At 42.7% G+C, this 25,169-nt stretch overlaps 1 protein-coding gene across 5 annotated transcripts in view; it reads right to left on the reverse strand.

The window, feature by feature from the left end:
- Positions 1-25,169, reverse strand: part of sema5a (sema domain, seven thrombospondin repeats (type 1 and type 1-like), transmembrane domain (TM) and short cytoplasmic domain, (semaphorin) 5A) — a 113,255-nt gene that overhangs the window by 83,122 nt on the left and 4,964 nt on the right. For all 5 annotated transcript variants that reach the window (XR_006841448.1, XM_046371649.1, XM_046371648.1 and 2 more), the window contains one exon: positions 949-1,160. Coding sequence is in view for 4 of the 5 variants with exons in the window: in XM_046371649.1 (XP_046227605.1) it covers positions 949-1,096 (148 nt within the window). In the remaining variant the exon portion in view is untranslated. The remainder of the gene's footprint in view (positions 1-948; positions 1,161-25,169) is intronic.

Below are 25,169 nucleotides of genomic sequence, written 5' to 3' on the forward strand. Positions count from 1 at the left end.
AAACAAGAAGGAGGGGAATCGAGGAAGAGAGGCGAAAGTTTTTCTGCGCAACCTAAAATCTTTATATGTACTGTTTTGACAATGAAAAAGAAAAATCCAGAAAATTCCACAATTGGCCGTTTGTCAAGCCTCCTAGTTACTGTTGTTAGTCTACTCACACAATGCATTTATATTTTACGAGCCTGATTTCAAAAAAGTTGGCATGCTGTGCAGAACATAAATAAAAAGAGAATGAAATCATTTGCAAACAAATTGTGTTTATGGGCGGTTTGAAAGTTTTATGAAGTGCTCCTGAGATGTAGTAATATCCTTTATACAGTCATGTTTCACAGAGTGGTGAACCTCGCTCACATCCTCGCTTGTGAACGCCTGAGCCCTCTGAGGATGATCCTTTCATAAATAAATCATTGCTCCTGTCACCTGTTTACCTGTGGAATGTTCCAAACAGGTGTGTTGTTTTCTTGAGAATTCCTCAACTTTACCAGTCTGTTGTTGCCATGGAACCAGCTGATTTGAAACATGCTGCTGGCATCAAATTCAGAGTTGGCAGATGTTAACAAAAATCAACTAAGTTGATGAGGTAAAACATTAAATAAATTGTATATTAGACTTTTTTCAATTGAGCAGCCCGCATGTACATTAAGCATTCACCTGTATAGAGTTAGCCAGTGCCAGTCACCTGGACAGTCCTTTTTGCAGTGATGCTTTTACTCCAGATTACCTTTGTCACTTCCCTCTTACCACAAAATAAACAGTTTCAGTCATTATCTCGCTTGCAGCCATTGTTACAGGTAAGTGAAGTGAAGCGTTACTGAGATATCTAATAAAAACACCACGGCAAGTCACTTCTGTTACTTTTCTGTGGTCATCATCACAACTGGAAACATGGTGTGTGTGTGTGTGTGTGTGTGTGTGTGCATGTTCATGTGTATTTCTATGAACGCTTACCTGAGTGTGGGACGAGGGGATGCTCTGTCTTGTGACAGGGCGATTCAGGCAGCAACACTGGCCCTCTCCTACTGGCCACGCCTCCAGGCCGCAGAACCAGCATGCACTGCAGCAGCAGCAGTGCATGCTGGGTGACGGGGCGTCCCATGGGGGCCTGGGCTTGGCTCACTTCTCCTCAGGCCTCAGGGGCCAAGAGCATTGGAGAGACACACCTGAAAGGACAGAAAGAGACAAATTTGAGTCTGAGACTGATCTCACATCATTCAGTACAGGAGATGAAAAGCAGCAAAAATAAAATCTTACAAAAAGGGAACAGGGCAGAAAGAGGTGCAAGGAAAAGAGAGTGTGACAGACTGGGTAAGCTGTGGGCAGTTTTTGCTGAGCAACCGCAGCCCGTGTGCTCCTCATCACACCTCTCACCTCTGACACCCTGTGCATGAATCAGACACGACTCTGCATCATCTCACACGCCTCATATGTGTGAGTCCTCTAACATCTGAAATGATGTGCCCTTTGTCTTTGTGTCCGCTGCAGAGGAGCTTTGTCTTATGTAACGATGAGGGTCTGCTGTGCATATGCGTTCCAGTGCTCTTCATTTTTAAAAGTCGATTTGTTTGTTTGCATATGTGCATGGAGCCGCACTGCAGCACGAGTCAATTAAGCCCTATAGCTGCTGTGAGTGTGATAGTTTTTATTCACAACTGAACTTGCTTCCCAGAAAAGTAATTCACTGCAAGAAAAGCAAAGCAGTTTTTACATCTCAATTGGTTATGATTTCTTTTCTTGGTGGGGTGAAGTGATGAACAGTCTAGACCATCTACATCATGACTTTTTAATCATTTATGTTATGCTATTACCGAGAATAATTCATGCTGTGCGCAACAGAAGAATAAACCTCCTTGACTGTATACCACATTTAAAGCAGCATGCGTGCCAGAGTGAGTAACGATACTGAGGATCTTAGCTGCTATGTGCTACTAATAGTAAGCTTTCTTGACAGAAAATGTTTTCTGTAACTGAACCCCGGGAAAATTCATATTATTTAATGTATGTGAAATATGCTTTTCATCTGTTGTCCAGTCAGTGTTAGGAAAAAAATTGGTGCTTTGTGGTGCGGGAACAGAACAGAACAGTCCTCCCTCTGTGACAGAGTTGATTTAGTGTGAATGGTCCATTGCAAATAAGCAGAAACTAATACCATATTTGTTGTGGGAAGGCAGAAAAATCCGAGAAAATATGCACACTGTAAAAATAAATAAATAAATAACTAAATAAATATAAATAAAGTGAAGCGAGTCAAGAGAGAAGGACGTGGTGAACATTCGGTCTCCCCAGACAAACCTCATCTCCACTTCTCTCTTAAGTCTGAACCTTAGAAAGCCTGGAAGCTTGGAGCGGCTCTGGGAACATAAGGCACCTCTCCACTCCTGCTTTCAATTGAAAGTCCTAATGTTGAGAGTGTGCTGGTTTTATTTCATTTTCCCCTTATATAGAAAGTTTACTCTGCCTTTAGTGTGCATGAATAAAGCTCCGTGACCTTGAGGCCTATAAGGAATTCATTCAAAGACCAGTGAAATGCACAGGCAGCGGGGATATGTGGTTTTGCCTTCACCCACGCTGTAATGTAAAACACCTGTCAGCCACAGCCGGGAAAGCAAGTGACAGCCACTGCCAGTTGCCTCTCTCTGTTCCTTTTCCTTTCGTCTCGACGGTTCACACGTCAGCTTTCGAGGTTTCACTTTAGTCAAACTGTCATTTTACTTGTCATTTTTCTTTGTCTGCTAGCTTCCTTTGCAGTCTTTAATGGTTTTTTTCCTTAGCTTTTGCTAAATGGAAGTGGTAAGTCATTTTACCTGTTGCGGCTGAGAGTGAGCAAGTCACTTTACCCAGGTATGTCTGGTTAAGTGACTGGGTATGTCTTTGTTATGTCTGCACTCACTGAAGGGAAATATTTGATGATCTGCCGGACACGGAAGCGGACCAAGACATAGTCAAGTTGTGTGTGTCCTGTGCACACACACATGTGCATAGGGCTGGTTGACGTGAGCAGGAAGTGAGATGTATGCTCTTTGTTGACCTCTCAGTCTCACGAACACACACACACACACATGCATGTTCAGAAAACAAAAAAGTTCCATCACCTCATATCTGTACAATGTGTAATACTTTGTCCTTGTGATACATGAACAAAGTATTATGTTGCCATTTCTCACTATGGTTGGTTGTCGCTTTGGTATACTTTTATGTGCATTATGTGCATTAACACCAGCAGCAGTGGCTCAGTGGAGTTGTGTGGAAAACCCAAACACGTATCGCATTGCCCATGTGTGATAGGCCTACAACTGTAATGGTCTTTCAAGAAAATTGCACCATAGTGCAAATAGTGGCCTTTCACTTAACTGCAGAAAAAATACACAAAAATTAACAAAATAAAACAGCACAAATGATCGAAAGGGTCTAAAGGGTGAAGGGTCTAAATGACATTTTTTTGTTATGTATTTAATGTCAAAGTCAAAATGCAAAATGAATCCATCTCTTTCTTTGCCCTTAATGAAAACCTGTTATTACATGGTGAAACAATTAAACCATTCTAACAAATGCATATGTCACTTTGAAGACTGCCAGATAACCTGATTTATGCCCACACGTGCATTTGCATCATGCCTTTTTAAGTACCAGAGCACAGACAGACAGCCTTTACTTGATTTAAAACCAAGTGATCCCTGGTGGATCCTATTTTCTCTTTAACTCACCACAAGCCACCGACTGGTCCTGTGGGAGAGAACTGGAAGAGCTTTCTGTGCTGTTCGGTGGTCTAAACTCTAAATCATCTTCAGGGCATTAGTACAAACCTCCTCCTCCTCCACCACCACCTGCTCCTCCTCCTTCTCCTTCGTCTCCCACTCCAACTTCTTTCTTTCACACCTCTACAAATACAGACACACACAAACACACCTACTGCACCGGTGCATTCACAGCACACACACACACACACACACACACACACACACTAAAATCACCCCGGGACCTGGTGATGGATGACACACTGGTGCATTCAGGGGACTTAGCAGAGGGAGCCTCATAATCACATAAAAAGCGAAACAGCGACTCTGACATTTGAAATGCACGTACAGAGCAGATGACTGTAATTCTCCCTTTTTGAATTTTGATAAGGCGCAGACACTGTGAGCATCATCAGCATGCTTTATTATCACACATGATTTTCTGCTCTCTTGACTTCATCAAAGTGATGTCTGAGGTCGTCCCTTCTTCCTTTAAATGCAGTCGATCAATTAGTCATCTGACTTTACAAAAGAAACATAAATACAAGACTTCCAAAGCAACAACACAACCATCGTGAGGAGGGAAAAACCAACTGAACTGCCATTTCACAATAGGAAATGAGTAATTCCATATTTTTTCAACTTTAGAACTTAACACACTATCCTAAAGGTCTTTCATCTCAGATCATTGATGATAACCACAACTAATTTATTTCTGAATCTGCAATTTTAATACATGCACCCGGTTTGGAAATGATCCTCTGAGGTGCTGATTTAGTCTTAACGGTCAAAATGGATTCCACAGCTTCTCTGGTGATCTGCACGACTCCCACATGTGTTCATCTGTATGTTCACTGAGTGAATCCTCACATGCAACACATTAGTACCACTTGGACTTTACAACTTCGAAGTGTGTTACAGCTTCATACTTCTACCCCACTACATTTGTCTGACACCTTTAGTTACTTTTGAAATTATAATTTGCCATTCGTGTCCTGTGAAAATCGTGTTTGAAAATAGAAAATAACCTCAAGCTCAAGAGGTGAGAAAAATCTCTCACCTTGAGCTACAAAACGACTTAAAAGTCCTGGAAAATGCTTTGTCAACGAAGCTGAAAACACAGCTGTTAGGTTACCTTTGGGAGAAAGGTTCTGAACGCAGGACTTTTACTTAGGGTGGAGTATTTTTACAGTGTGGTGTAAGTACTTTTCCTTAAGTGAAAGACCTGAATACTTTCAAATGGACACTAATCAGCAGAGAACTGATAATACACGAATCTCTTGCAGATTTATTTGTTACAAATAAACATGATGTACGCCACCATGTCTCCATAGATACGACAGGTTATAAATACAGAGCAGACAGACATCAGAGAGGGACAACAGCAGAGGGAAAAAGAAAAGAAGCAGACATATGTAGGGGACTATTTGCTGTGCTAAAACATTTATGTGTGTTCCAAGAGCAAATATCAGATGTGGGGTAGATAAAATGATGCAGCCAGGCAGTGGCATGTCTACAATGGTTGTATGGATGCTTTGATCTCCACTGTATAATGTTATGTTATTAGAAGGACAAGGTGCACAGTGGCAGTGAGACTTTTTTTATTGCTGAAATTGATGCTTGTATGACACAAAATTTTCTAGCTTTGTGCTCAGAAAGAAGAGAAAGAAGAATTCAGATGTTAAGTTTGCTTGCAGTAAAATGTAACAAGCAGAATAATCAATTGGCTCAGACTGTCAATAACTGTTTACCTCATAGTTCTGAAAAGTCACATAATGGTGCATTCAGCTGCATATAGACAGTATTACGAACACACACACACATATACATACACATTCTTCTCTGCATCCTTGCAGTTTTGGAGCTGAGGTGTCAGCTAACCAATCAATTGAAGTCTTCCTGCAGCAACGAGTGCAGGGAGGATCATATTAACACCACTATTGATTTTGTTTGATGGGGACTTCATGATGGTTGAATCTCACTATACATAACAAACAGGTTGCTAAATAAAACGGCAGTTTTGTATCGGTCACACTGACACATGCGCACACAGACGGGTTCGCACAGAAACACGTTTGTCAGATGTGAGTGGTGCAGTGATGATGATCCATCTGTCCAAACACAGTCAGGGGAGTGTGAGATCGAGGTCACAACACAGTGCTGATAGATGCTTCTCTCTCTCTCTCTCTCTCTCTCAGGCCAGACAGGACACACACCAGTAAAATCAACCCAGACTTTGAGCACACAAAGACAACACAGAGCTGCTTTATATAGCTGTGTGCCCATTGGGCTTATATGTGTGTGTGTGTGTGTGTTTGGACGCGACTGACTGGGTGTTTGCCTGTTTATCGCTGTCTATCAGATGAGTTATTGCCAGTTTTTGTTTGCTGTTCCGTGTGTCTGTTTGCCAGTTGGTATCTGTGATTTGGGTGTTTAAAGCACGCACACAGAAGTGACCGAGATGCTTGCTCTTAACTAAGGACAGCCGGTTATCTGATTTCTTGAGCGTCACACTGACTGACTGAACCCATTTACTGACTGATAAAAGTGATGACAAATTCAAAGGCTAACCAGGAAGCTACCAACTTGAACATGAACGATTCACTGACTCTGACCGACCGTTAAACTTGAAGACTGACTGACTGTCGGAATGGCAGACTGAACGACAAACGAGCTGACAAAATAACAAACTAGGTGACTGACTGACAGAGAGACTGATGATGCAACCAAGCGAGTGAATAACTGCTGCCTGAAACATGACATGATTGACTGACCGAGCAGCTAACTGACTGACTTTTCTTCCTCTCTGGCTGTCATGAGCATTTTTTTTCCTCCATCTGTCAAATTTTTCAAACTTCTGTCGTGTCCCTTTCTGTTTCTACCTTTCGTTGACCTTTCCCTCACTGTTTAATGCGCTCGGCCCACCTCAGTCTGCTGGACGTCCCATGGGGGGGCTCGGCGGAGTATGACGGACAGAATGACGGAGTGATGACTTCGCCAACAAAGGCTCATTGCCGCACAGCTGGGTCCTTTCTCCCCGTCGACCTCCCGAGATCAGAGGGCAGATTAATTCCGTATGAAGAAATGCTTGTGTCTTCCCAAGAGTGCATTTGAAAAGCACACTTGGATCAAATCTTGTTTGTTTCAAAAGCTTATCTGCGCTGCACAGTGTGGCTTTTGAAGCTCAAATCAAATGTGCACATGTGCAGTTTATCTATTTTGCTCTTTCTGCTTCTGAATCTGTGCAGAATCCATTTTCACACTCCAGCTTTCTGACTCTGATATTTCTCTGCATCTGGATCGAATAAGTTGATTTGTGTGTGTGAAAGAGAAAGAGACACACACTGAGGCCTGAAAGTCTTTATGTATTATATGCAATTTATTATATTTAGTACTTTACTGCTGTTACAGATTTTTTGCCTAGTGCCTCTTTTCTTGTTTCTGTAAGGTAAAGCAGTTTGAACTACATTATCTCTGCTACACTCCTTGTATAAAACAAGTCTATATTTTCCTTGTGTTTTCTTTTCATATTATGGTTCTTTTTTCAATTTTTTGTTACAAAACTTGAATATAAAGGCTATCATTAGTGTTTGTTTTGCTTGTGTGCTTCTTTGGTCAAAATTGCAAAGAACAAAAAGAAAAAATAATAAGTAATAGTAATAAGTAATAAGTTTTTGCACCGCGCCTATATTATTGCCGGAGTTCATTTGATTGGTGCAGTGTCTTTATGAGCGGGCACTGAAATCATTTCATTCACACAACATCCGCACAGGTAGTTCACCAGCCAGTGTGCTGAGTGACAAAAAGCAACATCTGGCGAGAAGTCCGGCAAATGTTAGCCAGCTCCCATGTTTCAACAATGAGGAAAAGCAGAGCAGCTTCTGGTTGGTGGACAGAAACTAACATCGCAGGTACTCAGCTTTGTTCCACAAAACTTCTGCTGGAACTTTTTTCAGGAATAGTCACTGGGTAAATTTAAGAAAATGTCATCGTCCTCTGCTCTTGAGTAATGGTTGTACACCCCTCAGCTTCTCTGGGATTCTTTTGTTTTTTTTCTTCTACATGCTGAAAAACACAATGAATCTTAAGCACACCAAAGTCTGCGTCGGCTACTGCACTGAGCTGAAAGACTGTTTTTAACCTGCCCTGATGACTCGTCTGACCACAACCATAGCTTTGGTCCAGCTAAATCTGGGCTGTACATCACACACATTTGCCACAGAAACACACACACACTGACTCTCTCAACTGTCTTGCTTCAAAAAAGAAAAAAACCCACACACACACACACAAAAAGCACACCCATCAATTTCATCCGAGTCCCACCCTAACTCCCCAGAAGTTCCCAAATCCTGCTGTTATTTTTACTCAACTCGGGCTGTTGCATTTCCACGTTCCAAGTCCAGACGAGGAAAGGCTTCAGCAAGATGCAGTATGTGGCAGAGCGAAGTGACATCATGCCTGAATGGAGCAAAACATCCGTGTGAAAGCTCTTACATGCCACTGGACTACCAGCGTGACCAGGAGCTGTCTGGCTGCTTCCATGATTGCTGGAAGTGGTTCAGTATGACCTGTGACTCAAAGCTATTACAGAAATCCTGGCAGGATAGCCCTTTGAATACAGAGCAGGGCTTTTAAAACTGTTCTCTTCCAAATTTAGGTCAAGGTAAGGCAGAGTCAGGACTTGTAGCCTACACAGTCGACTTCATAATTCAGGGGAATTAATCATTTCTGAGCTTAGTCGGTTTCTACTTGGCTTTAGACAAGAGAACACTGAGTTTTCTTTTCATTTGTATTCTTTTCTTTTAGGAGGCCTTTGTCTTAAAGAAAAGTTTGACATTTGGGGAAATATACTCTTTTTTTTGCCAAGAGGAAGATGAGAGGATCTTTTGCCTGTGTGCTACTTATGAATCTATTGCCAGCAGCTAAGTTAACGTAGCACAAAGACTGGAAATGAGGGGAAACAGCTAGCTTGTCTCTGTCCAAAGCTAACAAACTCTGCCTACAAGCACAGCTGTTTCTGCCTCTGATGCTAAGCTAAGTTAGCCAGCTGTGGCCGTTAGTTTTACTGCAGCACACAGATGAGCTTCTCATGTAACTACCAAAAATTTCTCCAAATGTCAAACTTTCCTTTAAAGTTTTCTTTAAAGCAGAAGACCCCGAAGGAGTTCAAAAGATAAACAAAGCCACAAGCAGCAGCTTTATCAAGATTAGCTGACAGCACACAGTCTGCCTTTCAGTTGCAATTAACATTACACCACAAGCTCCACCTCCACCTCTACGGCCAGGCTGCAGCTGCAGCCGCTGCTGCTGAGATGTCGGCATAACACAGCGTCAGCTTGTGAAGGGAGAAAGAAAAAAGAGTGGCTGACCCAGACTCTGATCGGCTGTTGAGGCAGCAGCTCTGACACACAGCCCAAACCCTCAGGCTACTGTCAGAGCTGCTCTCAGTGTCAAGAAAGCGCAGTTCACAGGGAGAAAATTGTCACAACAACCTTGCAGCTCTGGAGTGGCTTAAATCTCAGAGAAGAAACTGAGTTTGTCATCGCTGTCCCAAAACTACATATCACTGAGAGTTGATATTTCCATAACAACCTCAGCAAGGTACTACAAAGTTGACTCTCTGGCAGGAAAGCAAGTATTATTATGCTACCAGCAGCACTGAATAAAGTTTGGTAGTGCATCTTCAATGACAGTATCACTGATGACTCTGACTGAACAGCAAGCACTGAAGATTAACATAGAACCCTTTAGATATAGATAAACCTTATAGATATAGACATAGAAAAACCTTTAGCTCATTTGAAAGCGTATGATCAGGTTCTTTCTCACCGGGAAAATGATCAAAACAATCACCACATGGACATCTGAAGAATTTTCTGCCATTTTCTTAACTGCTTGTGTAGAGTATTGGCATCAAAGATTCGTTACACTTCAGAGCCTTTGTTCTCTGCACGGTGGATTAACGGGTCCAGTCCACACGAGGGGAGCGGTGTCATCTGACGCATGATCAAGAAAATCACTCACAACATGTGCAGGAAATACAAATATCAAACTCATGCGCTCATACCAGCACATGCACGCTCAGCTGGGACTGCACAGATAAGGTGCATAAAGCCCACCACAGAGGGATGGTGACATTTTTAAAGCTTTAATTACATGCTTGGCTAACAGGTAGCCGACTGTCTCACTGGGTGCAAAATTACACTATCACAGTTTACAGCTGTGCACATATGCCATTCACACAAACACCTGCCTTTTACACCTCTGAGGTGAAGAAGCAAAGTGAGGGCACTCGCTGCTCTGCCAATATCAAGGGTGACTACTAACTACAGGCCCAGCTCATTGATCTAGCCATACTTTCAAAAGGGCACAGATGCACCTCACAGGAGAATGAAATGCTACCTTGGCGCTAACCAGACTCTAAATGAAAAGAAAATTACAGTCATCCAAGGGTAAATTTCTCCCATCCAGCTGAGATTGTGGAATCAGTGAGCAGAGACTTTTTTTTTTTTTGTTCTGCACAGATTACTGCAGTTTTGAATCATCCAATTACTAATATCGTAATCAATCATATCAGCCTTAGTGGTGACAGGATATGACTGGGGGAATGATGGATGAAATCTCTGAGAGATAGATTCTACTACAGGGGAGGTCGAGTCTCTCTGGTTATATTTGCTGTGAATATACAGAGCTTTCAGCTCTGGAAGGAAAGGTGGAAAGCTACACAGATACTTCAGCATCATTTTGATGATGCTGAAGTATCGAACATGATGGATAGATGGCATAGAAAAAAGATGGATGGATGGAACACTTATTTCCATTTTGAAGGCTAAATGTTGTTTACATCTATAGTTTCAGACCACTTACTTTAAAGCTGCACTTATTAATATTGATAAATACAATGGATCAAATAACTATGTTGCGGAAGGGATCTCTCAATTGTTCAGCCAAGCCCGCCCACAACTTAACTGTTTTTGATTCACTCTCATAGCAGACTTCACTTTTTCAAGAAAGAAAAGAGCTCAGAAAAACACTGTGTGCTAACCTGCCCAGCACAAAATGGCAGACAAACGAAGTCAATAAGCAGCTGGTGAGCGTAGCATTTAGATGGATTTCTCAGGAGGTGGTAGAGACCAAAAACAGAATCTTAATTCATAATGGAGCAGCACTTGATTATTTTGTAGTTTCACCTGAGTTTGGTGAGCTCTGTTTAACAGCTCGATAAAATATGGTTCTGCAAACATGCTGTAACCGAGATTCCTATCTGATCAGCGCTAATTTTACGGATTGTACTTGTACTGATCCCTTAATAATTACATAATTGTGAACTTAGGAGGAAAACCTGCTCATATTTGTTCTTTTGAGTGCAGTCAGCCACCGTGTGTGTCTTTCTTGTTACTTTGTTTTCCCCTTTTAGAGTAAACACCAGGAGAATGGAGAAATTAGATCAGGTACAATGCGAGTGTATTCCTTACTCATGAGCCTAATGCGCACTAAGTGCTATTCTCTGTCTTGTATTCTTTTACTTTACTAAAGGAGTTTATTCTTTTCTCAGCTACTGGGCTCGATCTAACAGTTGGTAAACACAGTGCATAATCTGCATGACATGACAAAATAATCACATTTAATCACAGTTAGTCTAAATTCTGGTCCTTCACTGATAAAAGCCCCAACTGGTCAAACCCAAAGGGAGGCAAGGGCCGGGGAGAAGAGCACTATAATCAATCTTCCCACATGTTTGTTGCAATCATAATATCCAAGATAACAAGCCTAACAGGCTGCCAACGCCTACAGCTCAGTAATTATATGCCTGAAAAACAACAACAACCAACTCTTTGGCAGAAAAAAAAACTAAAACATACACACATACAGGGACCTACAGCAGGGGAGGGAGCCATAAGGATGCTGCCTTGAGGTGAGTCGTCTTACTGTATCTGAAGAAATGTAGCAGGAGGGATAGTAAATTAGCTCTTGGCTCCTCTGGAACCAATTAATCACTCACACGTGTGGATATGTCTGTGTCTGTGTGTGTCTGTTGACTGGCCTGGCCTTTGTAATTTGTCCTGTTAACACCAGAGATGAGCACAATAGCAGAAAGTTATGGCATTAATGAGGAGAGCGAGACGGGTTAGGGTTAACTGGCTGATGTTTTTAACACAGAAAGGATGCAGCTGAAGTGGTCTTTGTGTGTTTATGTGTTGCTGTGTTCATGTGTGCATGTGTGTGCCTGTCTAAGTCTCCGTCTCCCAGAAAACGTCTCCCAAGGGTAAACTGGAACAACAGAGGAGCAAACTCGGAGACGGAGCCTGCAGGCATCCAATGTGATCATGTCTCTGCTAGACCAAGCAAACATATGTAGCCCCCCCCCAGCACACACACACACACACACAACGTCTGGCCTCTGTCTTCCTCTCTCTCTCTCTCACTTCTTCTGCCTGCTCATGGGGAGACAGAAGGATTGTGTTTCATTGAGAGCTGAATGGACTGAATTAGTCCACACCAACAGATAGCCTCCTCGAAAACAGGGACGCCTGAGACTTGTAGCCACTTTCAGAACCAACCTGCACCCCAGGCAACTCGTGTCTCCAGATCTAGTAAGCCTATGTAAAAAGACAGACTTCACCCCGTCTGTGGAATGTACCACTTGAGTAATTCTTCCTTCTTCTCCACTTTTCTACAGGAGTAGGGCCTAAGGGTAAAGGCTCTAATTGGGCATTTGAATCCCAGCTGGAGTCCACAAAAAGAGTCAGTGGTACAATTAGGAGGCACCCGACTTGAAATGTATTTATTCTGCATGTATATATATATACTGTATGCGTGTGTGTGTGTGTGTGTGTGTGTGTGCGTGTGTATACTGCATTGCATGCATTGTACATAGTAAACAAGTAACACACAAACACACCAAACTGCTGTCAAAATCTGTGATATCAAGATAAATTTTTCAGCATTACATTTACAAAGATTGTTATATAAATACAATAACTGTGAATATTTCACTGGCGGGAATCTTTAGAGACTTCAGAGAAGCTCCTCTTGAGGTCATGGGATGCACCTATTAAAACATGGCTGCTTAATAAGCTCATTTACATCTTGTGAAGACAGGAGTGAGTAAATCAAATGATTTGTGCTGTGTCTTTGAAATTCAACACATTAAAGAGGCTAACTTTTAAGATCAGGGCTCAGTGATGAGGAATCTGCTGGGAGGCGGTAATTGCATTTCCTTACTGTGTGATCCAGTGTATTTTCCCCATGAGGGAGGCCAGGCGGTTTTTCAAGAAGCACAACAACATGCATATCTCGCAACACACTCTCAGAGGGTTAAAAAAACCAAAGCAAGGGAGGGCAGGGGCAAGAGTCACAAATACTAATAGATGGGGGGATGTGCACCATCCCAGACACAAAAGGGTAAAAAAAAAAAAATGTCAATCAAACAACATATTTTATTTACCAGAACCTCTGCAGAATTCCATAACAAGCTCACTTCTCCTTTCTTTATAAAAAAAAAACTTACTAACCTTAATGCCATCCTCCACAGTGCAGCATGAATATTCACGAGTCTATTTATAAGTATTGAGGCTGATAGCTGACGGCTTTAACAACCCATATTTCACATCTAACACTGACTCTCATTTAAGTCAACACAATTGCACCACTGTACGGTAAAAACCTTAACACCGCGCCACATATGGTCCCATCATTATCTCACCCACATCAATAGATGCCATTATCTACATGCTAAGGTCCAAAAGCTTAATGATCGCGTTGTCCTTCACCGTGTGCTCATTAACCACTGTGACAAAGCCTTTTGTGCAGGTAGATTTCCTCTGTAAATGCCAGTCGGAAGGTCACGAGAAGCAGTGAATAAGCGCACAAGTTGACAAAGTGCCAAGGAAGAAGCGCTGGTTAAATTAAGAAAATGGCAGCACAAGTTAACCAAACTAAAAATGAAATACTAACATCACTGTCATACGGAAATTTCCCTCTTTGTAGCACAGGAATCCATATTGCTCCTATAATGTTGCACACTTTCATAGCAGCATGGATGCATTTGAGAAGGGTACACTTTGAGGACAAAGACAGGATGGGTGACTTCTTAAACTTCTGAGGCAAATAAAAAAAAAAAAAGCTGATTTTCCGCGGGTGTCATTATTGATGCTGATCCCTCGGCGCGTCACGCTATACACTCTTACTAATCAGGTCTCACTATAATGTTTCCACACTGTCTCCTTCTTAGATCAATGACACTCTGCCCTCCTTTAAAAGCATGAAACTTCAGACAGAGAGAGTGAACTGCACTTTTAATCCACCACTACTGTGCTGCTAAATAATCGACATGGACGCAGGGCATGGCGTACATGAAATAAAGACACACAGACACACAAACTTTCTTTAAAAATAGAGATGCACTGGCTTAATCAGTATCAGGGATCCTGTCCACTTGGCAGATCATTAAATCTGCTTTTGCTGAACAATTTCGATAAAATGAGCCACCGCTGTAGCTGTAGGACTGTACAGTGAAACTAAATGAGCTGACATGTGCAGTTAGATAATTTTACCATGTTTGACTCTATCAAGTCCATTCTCATTTCAGTCTTTTTGCAACATTGCCTGGACAACATTAGATTTTACTGGCAAATCTCAGTAAGTGGAGCAGCTCAGTGAACGAAGACTGACGTTACTTATCACACTACTTTTACGTTACGTTACTGTTCTGTTACTTTTACGTTCCTCTCAAAACAAGCAAACAAGTAAAATACAGGAACAACAAATAAAATATGTTTTTATTGGGAGTAATTTCAACAACATTTTAACAAATGAATTTATAAAATTAAGCAAATTACTTATTAGAGCGGTTTTATGGCTGGTTTTATTTATGACCGCGATCCCAGTGTAACAGTGGTTACTTCTGCAGATTTCAAACAAAACGTCACCTCGCAAAGCTCACCTGTGGTGACTTTAATAAATATGAAACAATAATTCATTATGTGCTACTAAGGGCTGATATTGTAAAATTCTTTTGCACAGTTGCACAACAGCTTGCATATAAGCACAAACACACACTCCCACACATGCAGTTGTCAAAACAACAATGCTCTTCTCAGCTTATGTCACAACTGCCTTGTAGCAACAACACAAGCCTTTAAAGACTCTACGTGACAAACATTTGGGGGTATTTGAGACTGTCACTGTCAGACCCCTAATTGCAAGTCTTTGGGGTACTGAGCCACTGTGCCCTTGAAACAACACAAAACAAGTTTCCTCTAATTGACCTAAATGAGCCATGTAACAGATAGAAATCACTTTGATAATGTGTCATCAGTTTCCTCTGAAAAACTGAGAGCGACAGGCAGTAGAGGCTACAAAGAAGACACATCCTGTCTGTCTGTGAACCCGAAAGAGAAAAAAAAAAAGGCTGAGTGTACGACTGCTATCTGTTGGGACACATTGCATATCAAACACTTTTGGGTCGGGGTTAAACTACAAAGACAGAATAATCAAACCCCCCCGATCTTAGGAGGAGGAGGATGGATGGTCTGTAATCGTCATAAGAATGCATGTGTCAGCAGGTATTCATACAGTAAAAGAGCAGGTGTGTGTATGTGTAAACGCACTGGGCGGCTTCAAGCTTCGCGTTGGTGTTTAATGAGTTTTGTAGGGGAAACTCCAGGGTTTCCGGGATGAAAGTCAGACGCCGTAGTGTATTTGGGCCAGCATTAGCTCTCTGAGCCTTCGTAGCTGCAGGCTCTTTTGCTAACTTGATTAGGCAGGAATGGGCCAGGTGCTCTTTTGCCTTCCCTTCTCTGAAAATTAAGGCTCTTCCAAGGTCACGCTGTTGCAAACATGTACGCAAAGGGACAAACACACGTCGGCAATCTTTGTCTCACTTTACGCCTTTCTACCTCTCTGCCTTTAAACGCATACATGCTGCCACAGCCCCTCCCAAAATGCCATTCGGGAGCAAAAACAATCTCATCTGGTCAGCAGCACAGCTCTATCAGCCTCCCTGACAGATGAAGAGACATACAACCCGGTACGGCATGTGTCTATAGTCAGTGACAGGTCTAATTTAAGCTCACAGCTAAATATACAGTGTAGTGCAACGCTGCCCCTCTGAACCAGGCAGTTTCATGATGTCTTTCATGGCTCGACATCAAAGTTGAATATCATTACTTTTAACTCCAACGTATTAATTCGCTTTCTATGTTTAGGTTCTGCCTCATATCGCGGCGGTGATGAAACAAGTTATTTTGCCCTCAGTGTGTACATTCATACAAGCGCACACGCGTTACGATACTGACGCCACACAAGACCACAAGCTCTTGGACTCCGGTCGACTGACCTAAATTTCCCAGAAATAATGCTGCGTATTAATCTGGAAATACCTTCCTGTGCCATTATGATAACAATTACAGGTTGTGGTCCTGGTTAATACCCCTTCAATGCTCTAAACCCCAGGAGTCAGTGGCAAGAATACTGGGTGTCTGTGATGTGTGGTCTCCACTGGTGTTGACGCACCGGCCCTGGGGTCCATCTGGGCTTGATTGTAGGCCAAAAACAGATGTTCCTGGCCGTATCCATGTGTTTATGTGTGTTTGCATGGTTTCTTCCTTATTCCATGTGTGCCTGAATGTGTGTGTGTGCACAGCTGTCTACCTGACACAAATGTACCCATTACGGCTGAAATGACTCCAGCGTGAGTGTAGCCAACCCACTTGTGTCTATTTGCGTTTACTTGCATGTTTCTCTGTGAGTGTGAATTAGTGTCTGTGCCTCCATGTATTTATCTTTGTGTTATACAGTGTGTCAACACTTTTAAGGGTGTTGTGTACAGTTGCTCATTTGATCTTATTTATTGGTATTAACTTGTCTCTTTGTCCGTGTGTGGACATGTGGGATGCCTGCAAAAATTCTTCTAAACCCAGACAAGTGAGGGTGTGTGTGTGTGTGTATGTGAGTGTGTTTTGTAGCACTCAAATAATTAGACAATTAATCAGTTAGTTAGTCCACAAAATAATAACCTCCAACTATTCAAAATCATCCTCCTAGGATGGTCTCTGGTCACAAGCTGCTTCTCCAACCTCTAGGCCACGGCTGCCCCCTTATGTAATTATATATATATTATAATCATACTTCATTGTATTGAGCGAACCTTATTTATTTTATTTTTATTGCATCTGAATGTGACAGAAATCCCTTTTACGACATCAACATGACTTGCAGATTAGCAGCGCCTTAGAAGAATTCAACACAAATCTGCTTAATAACACTGCAATGCTGCACACGTTCCCAGTTGTACAAAGTTCATACATTGTTCTAAACATTAGCAGACAAGCTGATGGAATTTTGGAGCTCTATCCTTTCCAGTCCAGTAGTGCAAAAGTGCATTATGACACGCTTACTCTGACTTGTGTTGCTCAGATGCGTGCAGTCGGTGGACAAAGTTAGAGCAAATTTGAGCGTGTACGTGCGTGACGATGCCATATAACTGTGCGACGATTTACACTCCAGCTGAGCACTCCGGCGAGTTCGTCTGGATGCCTGCACACATTTTATTTGCCACGGAGAGAATTGTCATTCAAGAGAGCGTATGTGAAAATGTACATACACGCACACACCGTGTGTCCGTGAATGTGAACGTGCATGAGAGCAAATTTATTTCTTTGTCTGCGAGTGAATTCCTGGAGGCACCAGAAGACTGAAACAAGATGAAGTAACAGATTTCAAACTCTCACTGACCTGCTCCTCAATACGTGAAGAGAGAGGAGCAAAAGAGTGGAGAGGGTGAAGAGGCGAGAAAGTCGTTTAGGGTCAGTTGAGGTAGATTACTGAAGAGAGGCCGGCAATAATAAGAGGAGCAGACCAACAAAGGATGAAGGAGAGGATGAAGAGTAGGGGTTGGATGAGATGTAATGAAGGGACGGGCCTGGACGAAGGGAAAAAGGAGGGGGATCTGAAGGAGGTTAAGCAGGAACAAAAAGAGTGGTGAGTGAGGAGCAGAATGGAGAGGATTAATAGAAAGAAAGAAGAAAGAAGAAGTTTAGAGGCACTTCAGAGGAAGGAAAGGAGAACTGGAAAAAGAGAGCCTGGGATCTCCATGAATAACACACACCACATGCCATAAAACTGCACTCTCCTCAGTCCAGTGTGTGCATGTCATGTGTGAGGGAGCCGTCCCACAGAGGTAATTGAATCAGGACAAGAAAACAACAGGGGAACAGAGTCGGGGTGAGGTGGTCAGGCGCAGCTGGAAAAGCAACCATTCCCCCTTGTTTCAGGCTGAAGGGAAAGGAAACGACCGTATTGAGAGCATCTGGGACTGTGGAGTCTGGAGAGCTGACTCCACGTGGCCTTTCACCGGAGCCACAGCTCCAGGTGCCACACAGTGCAGGTCTGTTCAACATTCAGCTCTTTTCCAATTCCTCATGTCTTTTATTTCTTTAGACCACCTCTAATGGATCTGTTTTCACCAACACACCAGGCCTTTTTGGTTGTGTTTTTACTTCAACTGAAATCGTATCATCCATCGCAGTGTGAAACGATGACAGGATGCGAGAAAATTGATACAAACACACCCTTCCCTGACGGGGTAGGCTGAAATAAACCAGTTCGCGCAAAACAATACCTGTAACAGCCTGGCCCGCTTTTACAGGCCAGAAAATGTTGTCGGGGAAGACGCCAAAATTGGGTGAGAGAGAGCTTAAATTGCTTCTGTTTGTCATGCATTTTTATCCAGGCTCATCAAGCAAACTACCCTCATTGTAAAGGGGAAATTGCCTGTAAAAAACTTCCCCTCTGCTACCTCGTCCCTCAGACAGGAGAAAATCTGAAAGTGAAGGTTCATTGTGGCAGCAGCTTGTAAATAAACATAAACAACGCTAGGTGTAAACGAGCCCAACAGGAGTATAAAAAAAAGGTGGGTTAGTCGTCTCCACAGCTGGGCCAGACTGTTAATGTCTGCACTTTTTCTATTAGACGGGACCCCCTGGCTGCCTCATACAATTATGTTATTCTTCTGGGGCTGTGAGTGTGGGTGTCTGTATTGTGAGACTGTGTCTGGAGGTGATAAAACAGCAGTAAGCACATAAATAATGACTTAATGATCCCCTCCACCCTTTACTATAATGATGACGAGGGAGTTTTCCAGGCTGGGACGCTGGTGGGGGGATGGGAGGGGTAATCCACATGTGGGCTCCAGGTGTGCTCAGCTCCATCTCTTCCATCTTACTTCCTAACCTCTCAACTTGCAAAGGCCACTTTTACTTTGTCCATCCCACCATCACCGCGCATCCATCTCTAATTTCATTCTCGCCTGTGTGAACATTAATCTCGTTGCAATTGCAGAAATATGTATTGAGAGCTTTGTGCTCTCAAGAGAATGACACAGCTGGATGATCTGCATTAATCATCCCGTCAAGTCGCGTTCTTCTGTACACTGGGAATGTATGAAAGTGGCATATGTCTGTGGGGATGTACAGAGAGGAAAAGGTAATTCTGAGTGACGCGATTTGTGGGACCAGACGCAGAAATCAGACACGCAGCTAAATTATAGTCCAGCCGCTAAGGGAGAAATAACAGAGTGATTTGAGTAATTGTTCCTTCAGGTACGTTCTGCTATCAGTGCTTTACAACAATAGCAGTAAACCATGTGACGGTATGCTGCAATTAACATCCTCCTTCACAGTAATCATGCTCTGCAGCTAAATATGGATGCAGACACTTTGTTCTAGAAACATTTTAGATTTTTCTTTTTGTTTTTTGTTGTTGTTTTTTTTTTTACTTTTACATCTCTTAAAAAGCAGCACATTTAACTGAGGAATCTGAATGCCATCATTTCACAATGTGAGAGAGGGAGAATCGAAGATGAAATAAAGTGACTGTAACCTGCCAATTACTGTAATTGCTTCAGCTAAGAAGCTGATGGACATTTGATATCTGATAGGGTGAGATATCACACATGGGTACATGCACATGTCCTCATGTGCAATCATTAAAAAAATCTTTTTAAGGCCAGGCCAGTAAGAATCATATATTATATTCAAGTGTCAATCATGAAATATGGAGCCTGGAGGGGGAAGGCTGAGATGCAGTGTGGGTGTGGAGCTACTCTGATGACAATGGCAGGTTACAGAGGATCTCGTTGTGTGCAGAGAGACCTGCCACCACCTGTGGGTGTTTGGCCTCAAACGATTCCAGGAAGCAGAAACTGCTGTTGTTTCACGACTCTTAACACACAACACTGGCCATAAAACTGAACACAAGGGTTTTAAGTGTCCTCGAGTATGTTTTTGCATCCCTCCCAGATCCAGTTGACCCTGCACTCTGACCTTCCTGCATCAGAGGGAGGGCGTACAAAAAGATTATTTCCCTCAGGGGATGAATTGAGTATTGTATTAACATTAAAGTTCTCAGTACAGAGTAAGAAGGTAGGCGAGAGGTGTAACGGGGTTGAGGGATTGGTGAAAAAACATCCTCTCAGTTTCTAGATCTCCTGTTACAAATTGCAAGTTTTAACACCAGAAGATGCATTAAAAATAAGAAAAGAAAACTACCTTTACTTCCTCAGTATCAGCAGCTCGATGGTCTCCAGCAACAGTTTCCTCATCGCATTGTGCAATATAATTCCTTTGCGTGTGCTTTTCTAAAGTCAATAAAAAGACGTTGACCCTGCAGGAAAGAATCCCCTTTTGCCCTTAACTGCTGCAGAGAAGGGAGTACTTTTCTACCCAGAAAGCCTTTGGGGAACAGCATGGAGCACAAAATAGATCAGGATGCTACGGGGCCCTTGCTTCAGAAGGGCAGAGGTCTATTTTTAATGACAACAAGAGCACTGCAACAAAGTGTTGTGGTAGGGCAAGTCCAGAGGAAATTTATCCTCTGCGTAGGAGTTCCTCCCTCACTGGCTGTCTTAAGAGTTCTGCAACAGCTTAAGCGAAAAACAACTGTGAAGGTTTACTGCAACAAAAACCATTTTATCGTCTATTTATATTGATTTAACTGAGCTAATCTCAGCTTATCCTAATTAAGAAAGCTGTCTTTCCGTTTAAGTCTTCTTCCACTAAACTGTGGGAGTGTCTTCACCATCTTTCTGGCACACCTGTACAGCAGCCGATGTGGGCGAGGATGAGGGATGGCGCCAACCCCTCGTTAGCAAAATGACGGCAATGTGTCCCCCCTCTGTTAACCCACCACACCTCTGCTAGTCACCTCACCATCCCAGTGAGGTGACTAACAGACCGGCCGCGGTTGTGGACTTATAACTGACTATTACATTTTGATGGAGCCTTTTTACTTCAAATGGTGCAGCTTTTCTAACCTTTACAGCACTAGTGGCCCAGGAAACTCACAGACCAATTGCATGCATTGTAAATCACCTGACATGATGCAGCATATGAAATCAGTGCATAGGAAATACCTGAGTTGGAGAAAAGCAATTTCACGTGCCACGCTGTAACAAGATGAAAGTAGACAAGAAACACAGAGCTTTTAACCAAGAACGGACAGACTCTCACAGCTTCCTTCTTCCCACGCCCTTTTCAAGACCAGCATGTCTCGTATCTGAGATGATGGCGATTATTAAAAGGGGCGATTTAAAGGGTTCACAACTAGATGAAGCACAGAGCATCTTTCTGTGGGGCGAGAACAGTGAGTTTAAATTTTGGAAATGAAAAAAGTAAACACTGGACGCACTTGTACTGGAAAAAGCTGTATGTGAATATTGTTTGGCTGCAGGGGAGGTGGGGCTGTTAAATGTTAACAAACGGCCTGCTGCACCCATAGGCCTTTCTTTCTGAGCGCGGAAGTCGGGGGTCAGGGTTGGGGTCGGCTGTGGTCAACCTAAGGTCAACCAGTGGAGCCTCTGAGAAAGTGAAACTGGAGCCTTGCCTTTCAGTCGCCCCGCTGACCCTCTCGAGGCCTTAACACACACACCTGGAAGCAGAGCTGCATGTGAAACAAACACAAGCAGAACTATTAATATTCTTCATATCTGCACGCAGGGCTATTTTCATTATGCTTCTCTGGTTTGCTTATTCTTGGAAATTTATTTGTTGGTATCATCTTTCTGTCTGTGCATCTGCCTCTTTCTCAGTCTACACTATATGATGCTGCAGGGTTGTGTGCTTTTAGGCACTTTTGGGTGTTTATTTGTATTTTAGTCTTCTCTCTTCTGTATGCCAGACAGTGGAGGGAAAAAACCACCTCATCCCAGAGAATCTTTTAACAATCCACTTCAGTCCCAACAGGGCAGACGAAGCACACGAGGAGAGTCAGCAGAACTCTTGAACGTAACTCACTTCTCGGGGGAATTTAGTAACACAATAGAGCTAAAGCAGGAGGGTAGAAACATTCTCTTGTTTCATTCAGCAGCATAATCAGACCACTGTATTAGCAAACCAACACAGTGTATGGAGAAAAGGACACTCCCAGCCATGCCTCTAGAATTACTCTTTTGTCTTTTACAGTAACTGATATCCTTATCGCTGAAGCCCAGTACCTGGCTAGACTTTTAATAGACTTAATGTTCCATAACAAAATATCCCGTGAGATCAAACTCCATCTCGTGTTCAATAGTATTCAACTCCAAATGACCACTTCCTCTTCTGCAAAGAGCTTATAAAGAAAACAAAAAAAATCAAAGTCAGCTTAGCGTGCTCTAAGCGTGCAATCAACAAAATAAGGTGTTCACGGCTGGCCGCCAGGTTTCTAACTGAGGGCTCATTCTTCCTGATGGTTTTTTTAAGGAAGAATGAAATGTTGTTCAGAAGGAATAATAAGTGGTTTGTTATTCACTGCTGGTGGTTCAGATCAGACCACACATCCTCCGTGTGGTTTCACCGTCAGGACTGAGGCAGCATTGTGCCTACGACGGGGTAGACTACACATTCACATTCATGCCCAGCACAGACTAGCAAGGGACATGACTCACGAGAGTCTCATGTCTGGAGTGTGTGTGGCGTTTGCAGGCGAGGATTTGGAAAACAAAACTGAGGGTGTGTGTTAAGAAGTACTCCATCATCAAGACCACGCGACCGGCTTTCATTTTTTGCTTCGCCTCGATTTCAAGGGTGTGGGTTTGGGTTCTCGCACACGATGAAGTCAGAGTTCAGAGAATCAAATACTGCGTAAATTGCTGCATTATTAAGGGGGCAACCCTACTTAAAATCACATTTAGTTTGCTTGATAGAGACTGATTGATACTTAATGGTAAGGGTTTTATTTCCACCTTTACACTTGCGATCGATCGACTCCTGCATTGAAGGCGAGCAGGCGAGCAATGCAGGAGTGAAAGAAGCTCTCAGATTCTTCACTTAACTAAAAGGTACCAATTGAACAATTTCAAAATACTCTATTGCTAATAAAAGTCTTTCATTCAAAATTCTACTCCAGCAAAAGGACAGATGTATTATCAGCAAAATTGTATTGGTTGTGCTGTGACTGATGAATTCATCACATTGTCACAGAGTTAATGCAGCAGTACACATGTAGCATTTTGCTGTTGCAGTAAGTTAGTTTTAACTATAAACAGCTGGATGATTTGGTCATGTTAGGAGTTGATTACATGTGATAAAATTTGCACTGATTTTTGAGCTATTCTCCACGTTGTCTGGTTTTTGGTTAAATATCGGATCATTCTACCTCGTGCTTTCAAAACTTGTTTAAAACCATCTGCGAAGTTTAAGTAAAATCTGAAACGGAGCCGGTAGCTAGCTGTCAAATGAATGCAGATGAGTAAAAAGCATACGTGGAGAAGAAAAGCAACATTAGAAGGGACAAGTGTGGCACAAGTATTTCAACATTCAAATGCACTCAAGTTAGTTTGTGGCCTAAGAGGCAAAACCCAGGGAGAGATTATAACTGCCTCCATGTGGAAAGTGTCGTTTGCTTCATTTCCCCTCTTCTGTCATCTTGTTTTTCTCATTTCTGACAGATCTCCTCTCCTGTCTTTCCCTTCTGTTGCTGCCTACTTTCCTCTTTCTTGTCTTGTCCCGTCCTGCTTGTCTCTCCGTCCCTCCCTCTCTCAGGACATCGAGAGACGCTGACAGATGAATCCAGCAGACAGATGCATCCTTGGGACCGACTAGACTGCGTCCTCAGGAGAGAAACTCCTCCTTGTATATGAAACAGTTTCCCTCCAAACCCGCTCGGCATGCCAGTCTGCTCGTCAATCCTTGTATCACCCCTTCTATCTCTACATAATTCCTCTTCCTTTTTCTTCTGCCCTTTTCTCTCTTTTTTTTTCTTTTTTTTTTTTTGTCAGTCAAAAAGCAGGCGTCTCCTCTCTTTGTCTGGGAAACTTAAGTTCTTATCTTTTCACCTCTAACTGCACCGTCCAATCTCCCTTTTCTCTCTTTTTATCTCTCATCTTATCTGCCACTGCATCTCTCTTCTGTTCCCGTTTCTTTTGCATGGCAGAACTACAAGTAGTGTGACGCTTTATCTTTTAGATGTTATCGCAAACTTTCACTCGAGGTCGGATAAAAGGAATATAGCGCACTGTAATTTCTCATTCGTCTGTTGAGGGAAGCATCCTCTTCGCGACATGAATATTGTTTTTTCTCGAGGATATTGCTCTGATTAGCCCCTCGTAATGACTTCAAAACAGAGATAAATGTTTTCCCTTGCTGAAGATTAAAGGAGTTTCTGTATTTATATCCTCTCACTGATCAAATTAGAGCTTCTCTGGCTGTTTGCATCGATGCGATAAATGAAGCTCAGATAGCTCTAAACACATCACATCAAAACAGCTTCTTATCGTATAACGATATGCTCTATAAAGATAAGAACGTCCCATGAGGAGTAAAAAAAAACCAACAACTCAAACCCACGAAAGACTTTTGGTGTATCAACTCCTGCTGATGTGAAAAACATCAGCAAACACATCACGGCACAACACACAAACAGCTACACAAGGCGCACACCCATGCACCTGCTTTAGTAATAGTTGCAGGTTGCTAATTTAGCTGTGACTATACATAGCGATGAGTGTCAAAGTCTCACAGGAGGCAGTCCAGTTTTTGCTCCCACCTCAGAGGCACAAGCTGCAGCCTGAAAGAAGAGGAAGCTCCTATAAAAGAGAGATATACGAGCTGAGCGCCACTATGAAATGATCCTCTCATTCATGCTTCAAAGCCATTCATCTTCCAGAGAAATACAGCTGGGTGACGGCCCAAAGAGTGTGTGTCTGCCTGTGTGTGTTTGGTGACAACTCATGACTCATTTCACCCTTCAGATGGCCCTGTGGCGCTCAATCAGTCAATAAACAAAGACCAGCAAAGCTTCTTCTGTCTTTCTTCCTGAATCTCTCATTTTCTTTTCACGTCTTCCCCCCCCTCCCGACTCATTACACCTCCTCACGTGTTCTCCGCCGTCTTGTTCTCCTCCTGCACTCAGCTGCTCTCCCTCTCTAGCGCCGGTACAAGTGCGAAAGTAAAGTAC

Source organism: Scatophagus argus, chromosome 18 (assembly GCF_020382885.2).
Source record: "Scatophagus argus isolate fScaArg1 chromosome 18, fScaArg1.pri, whole genome shotgun sequence".
Lineage (NCBI taxonomy): Eukaryota > Metazoa > Chordata > Actinopteri > Scatophagidae > Scatophagus > Scatophagus argus.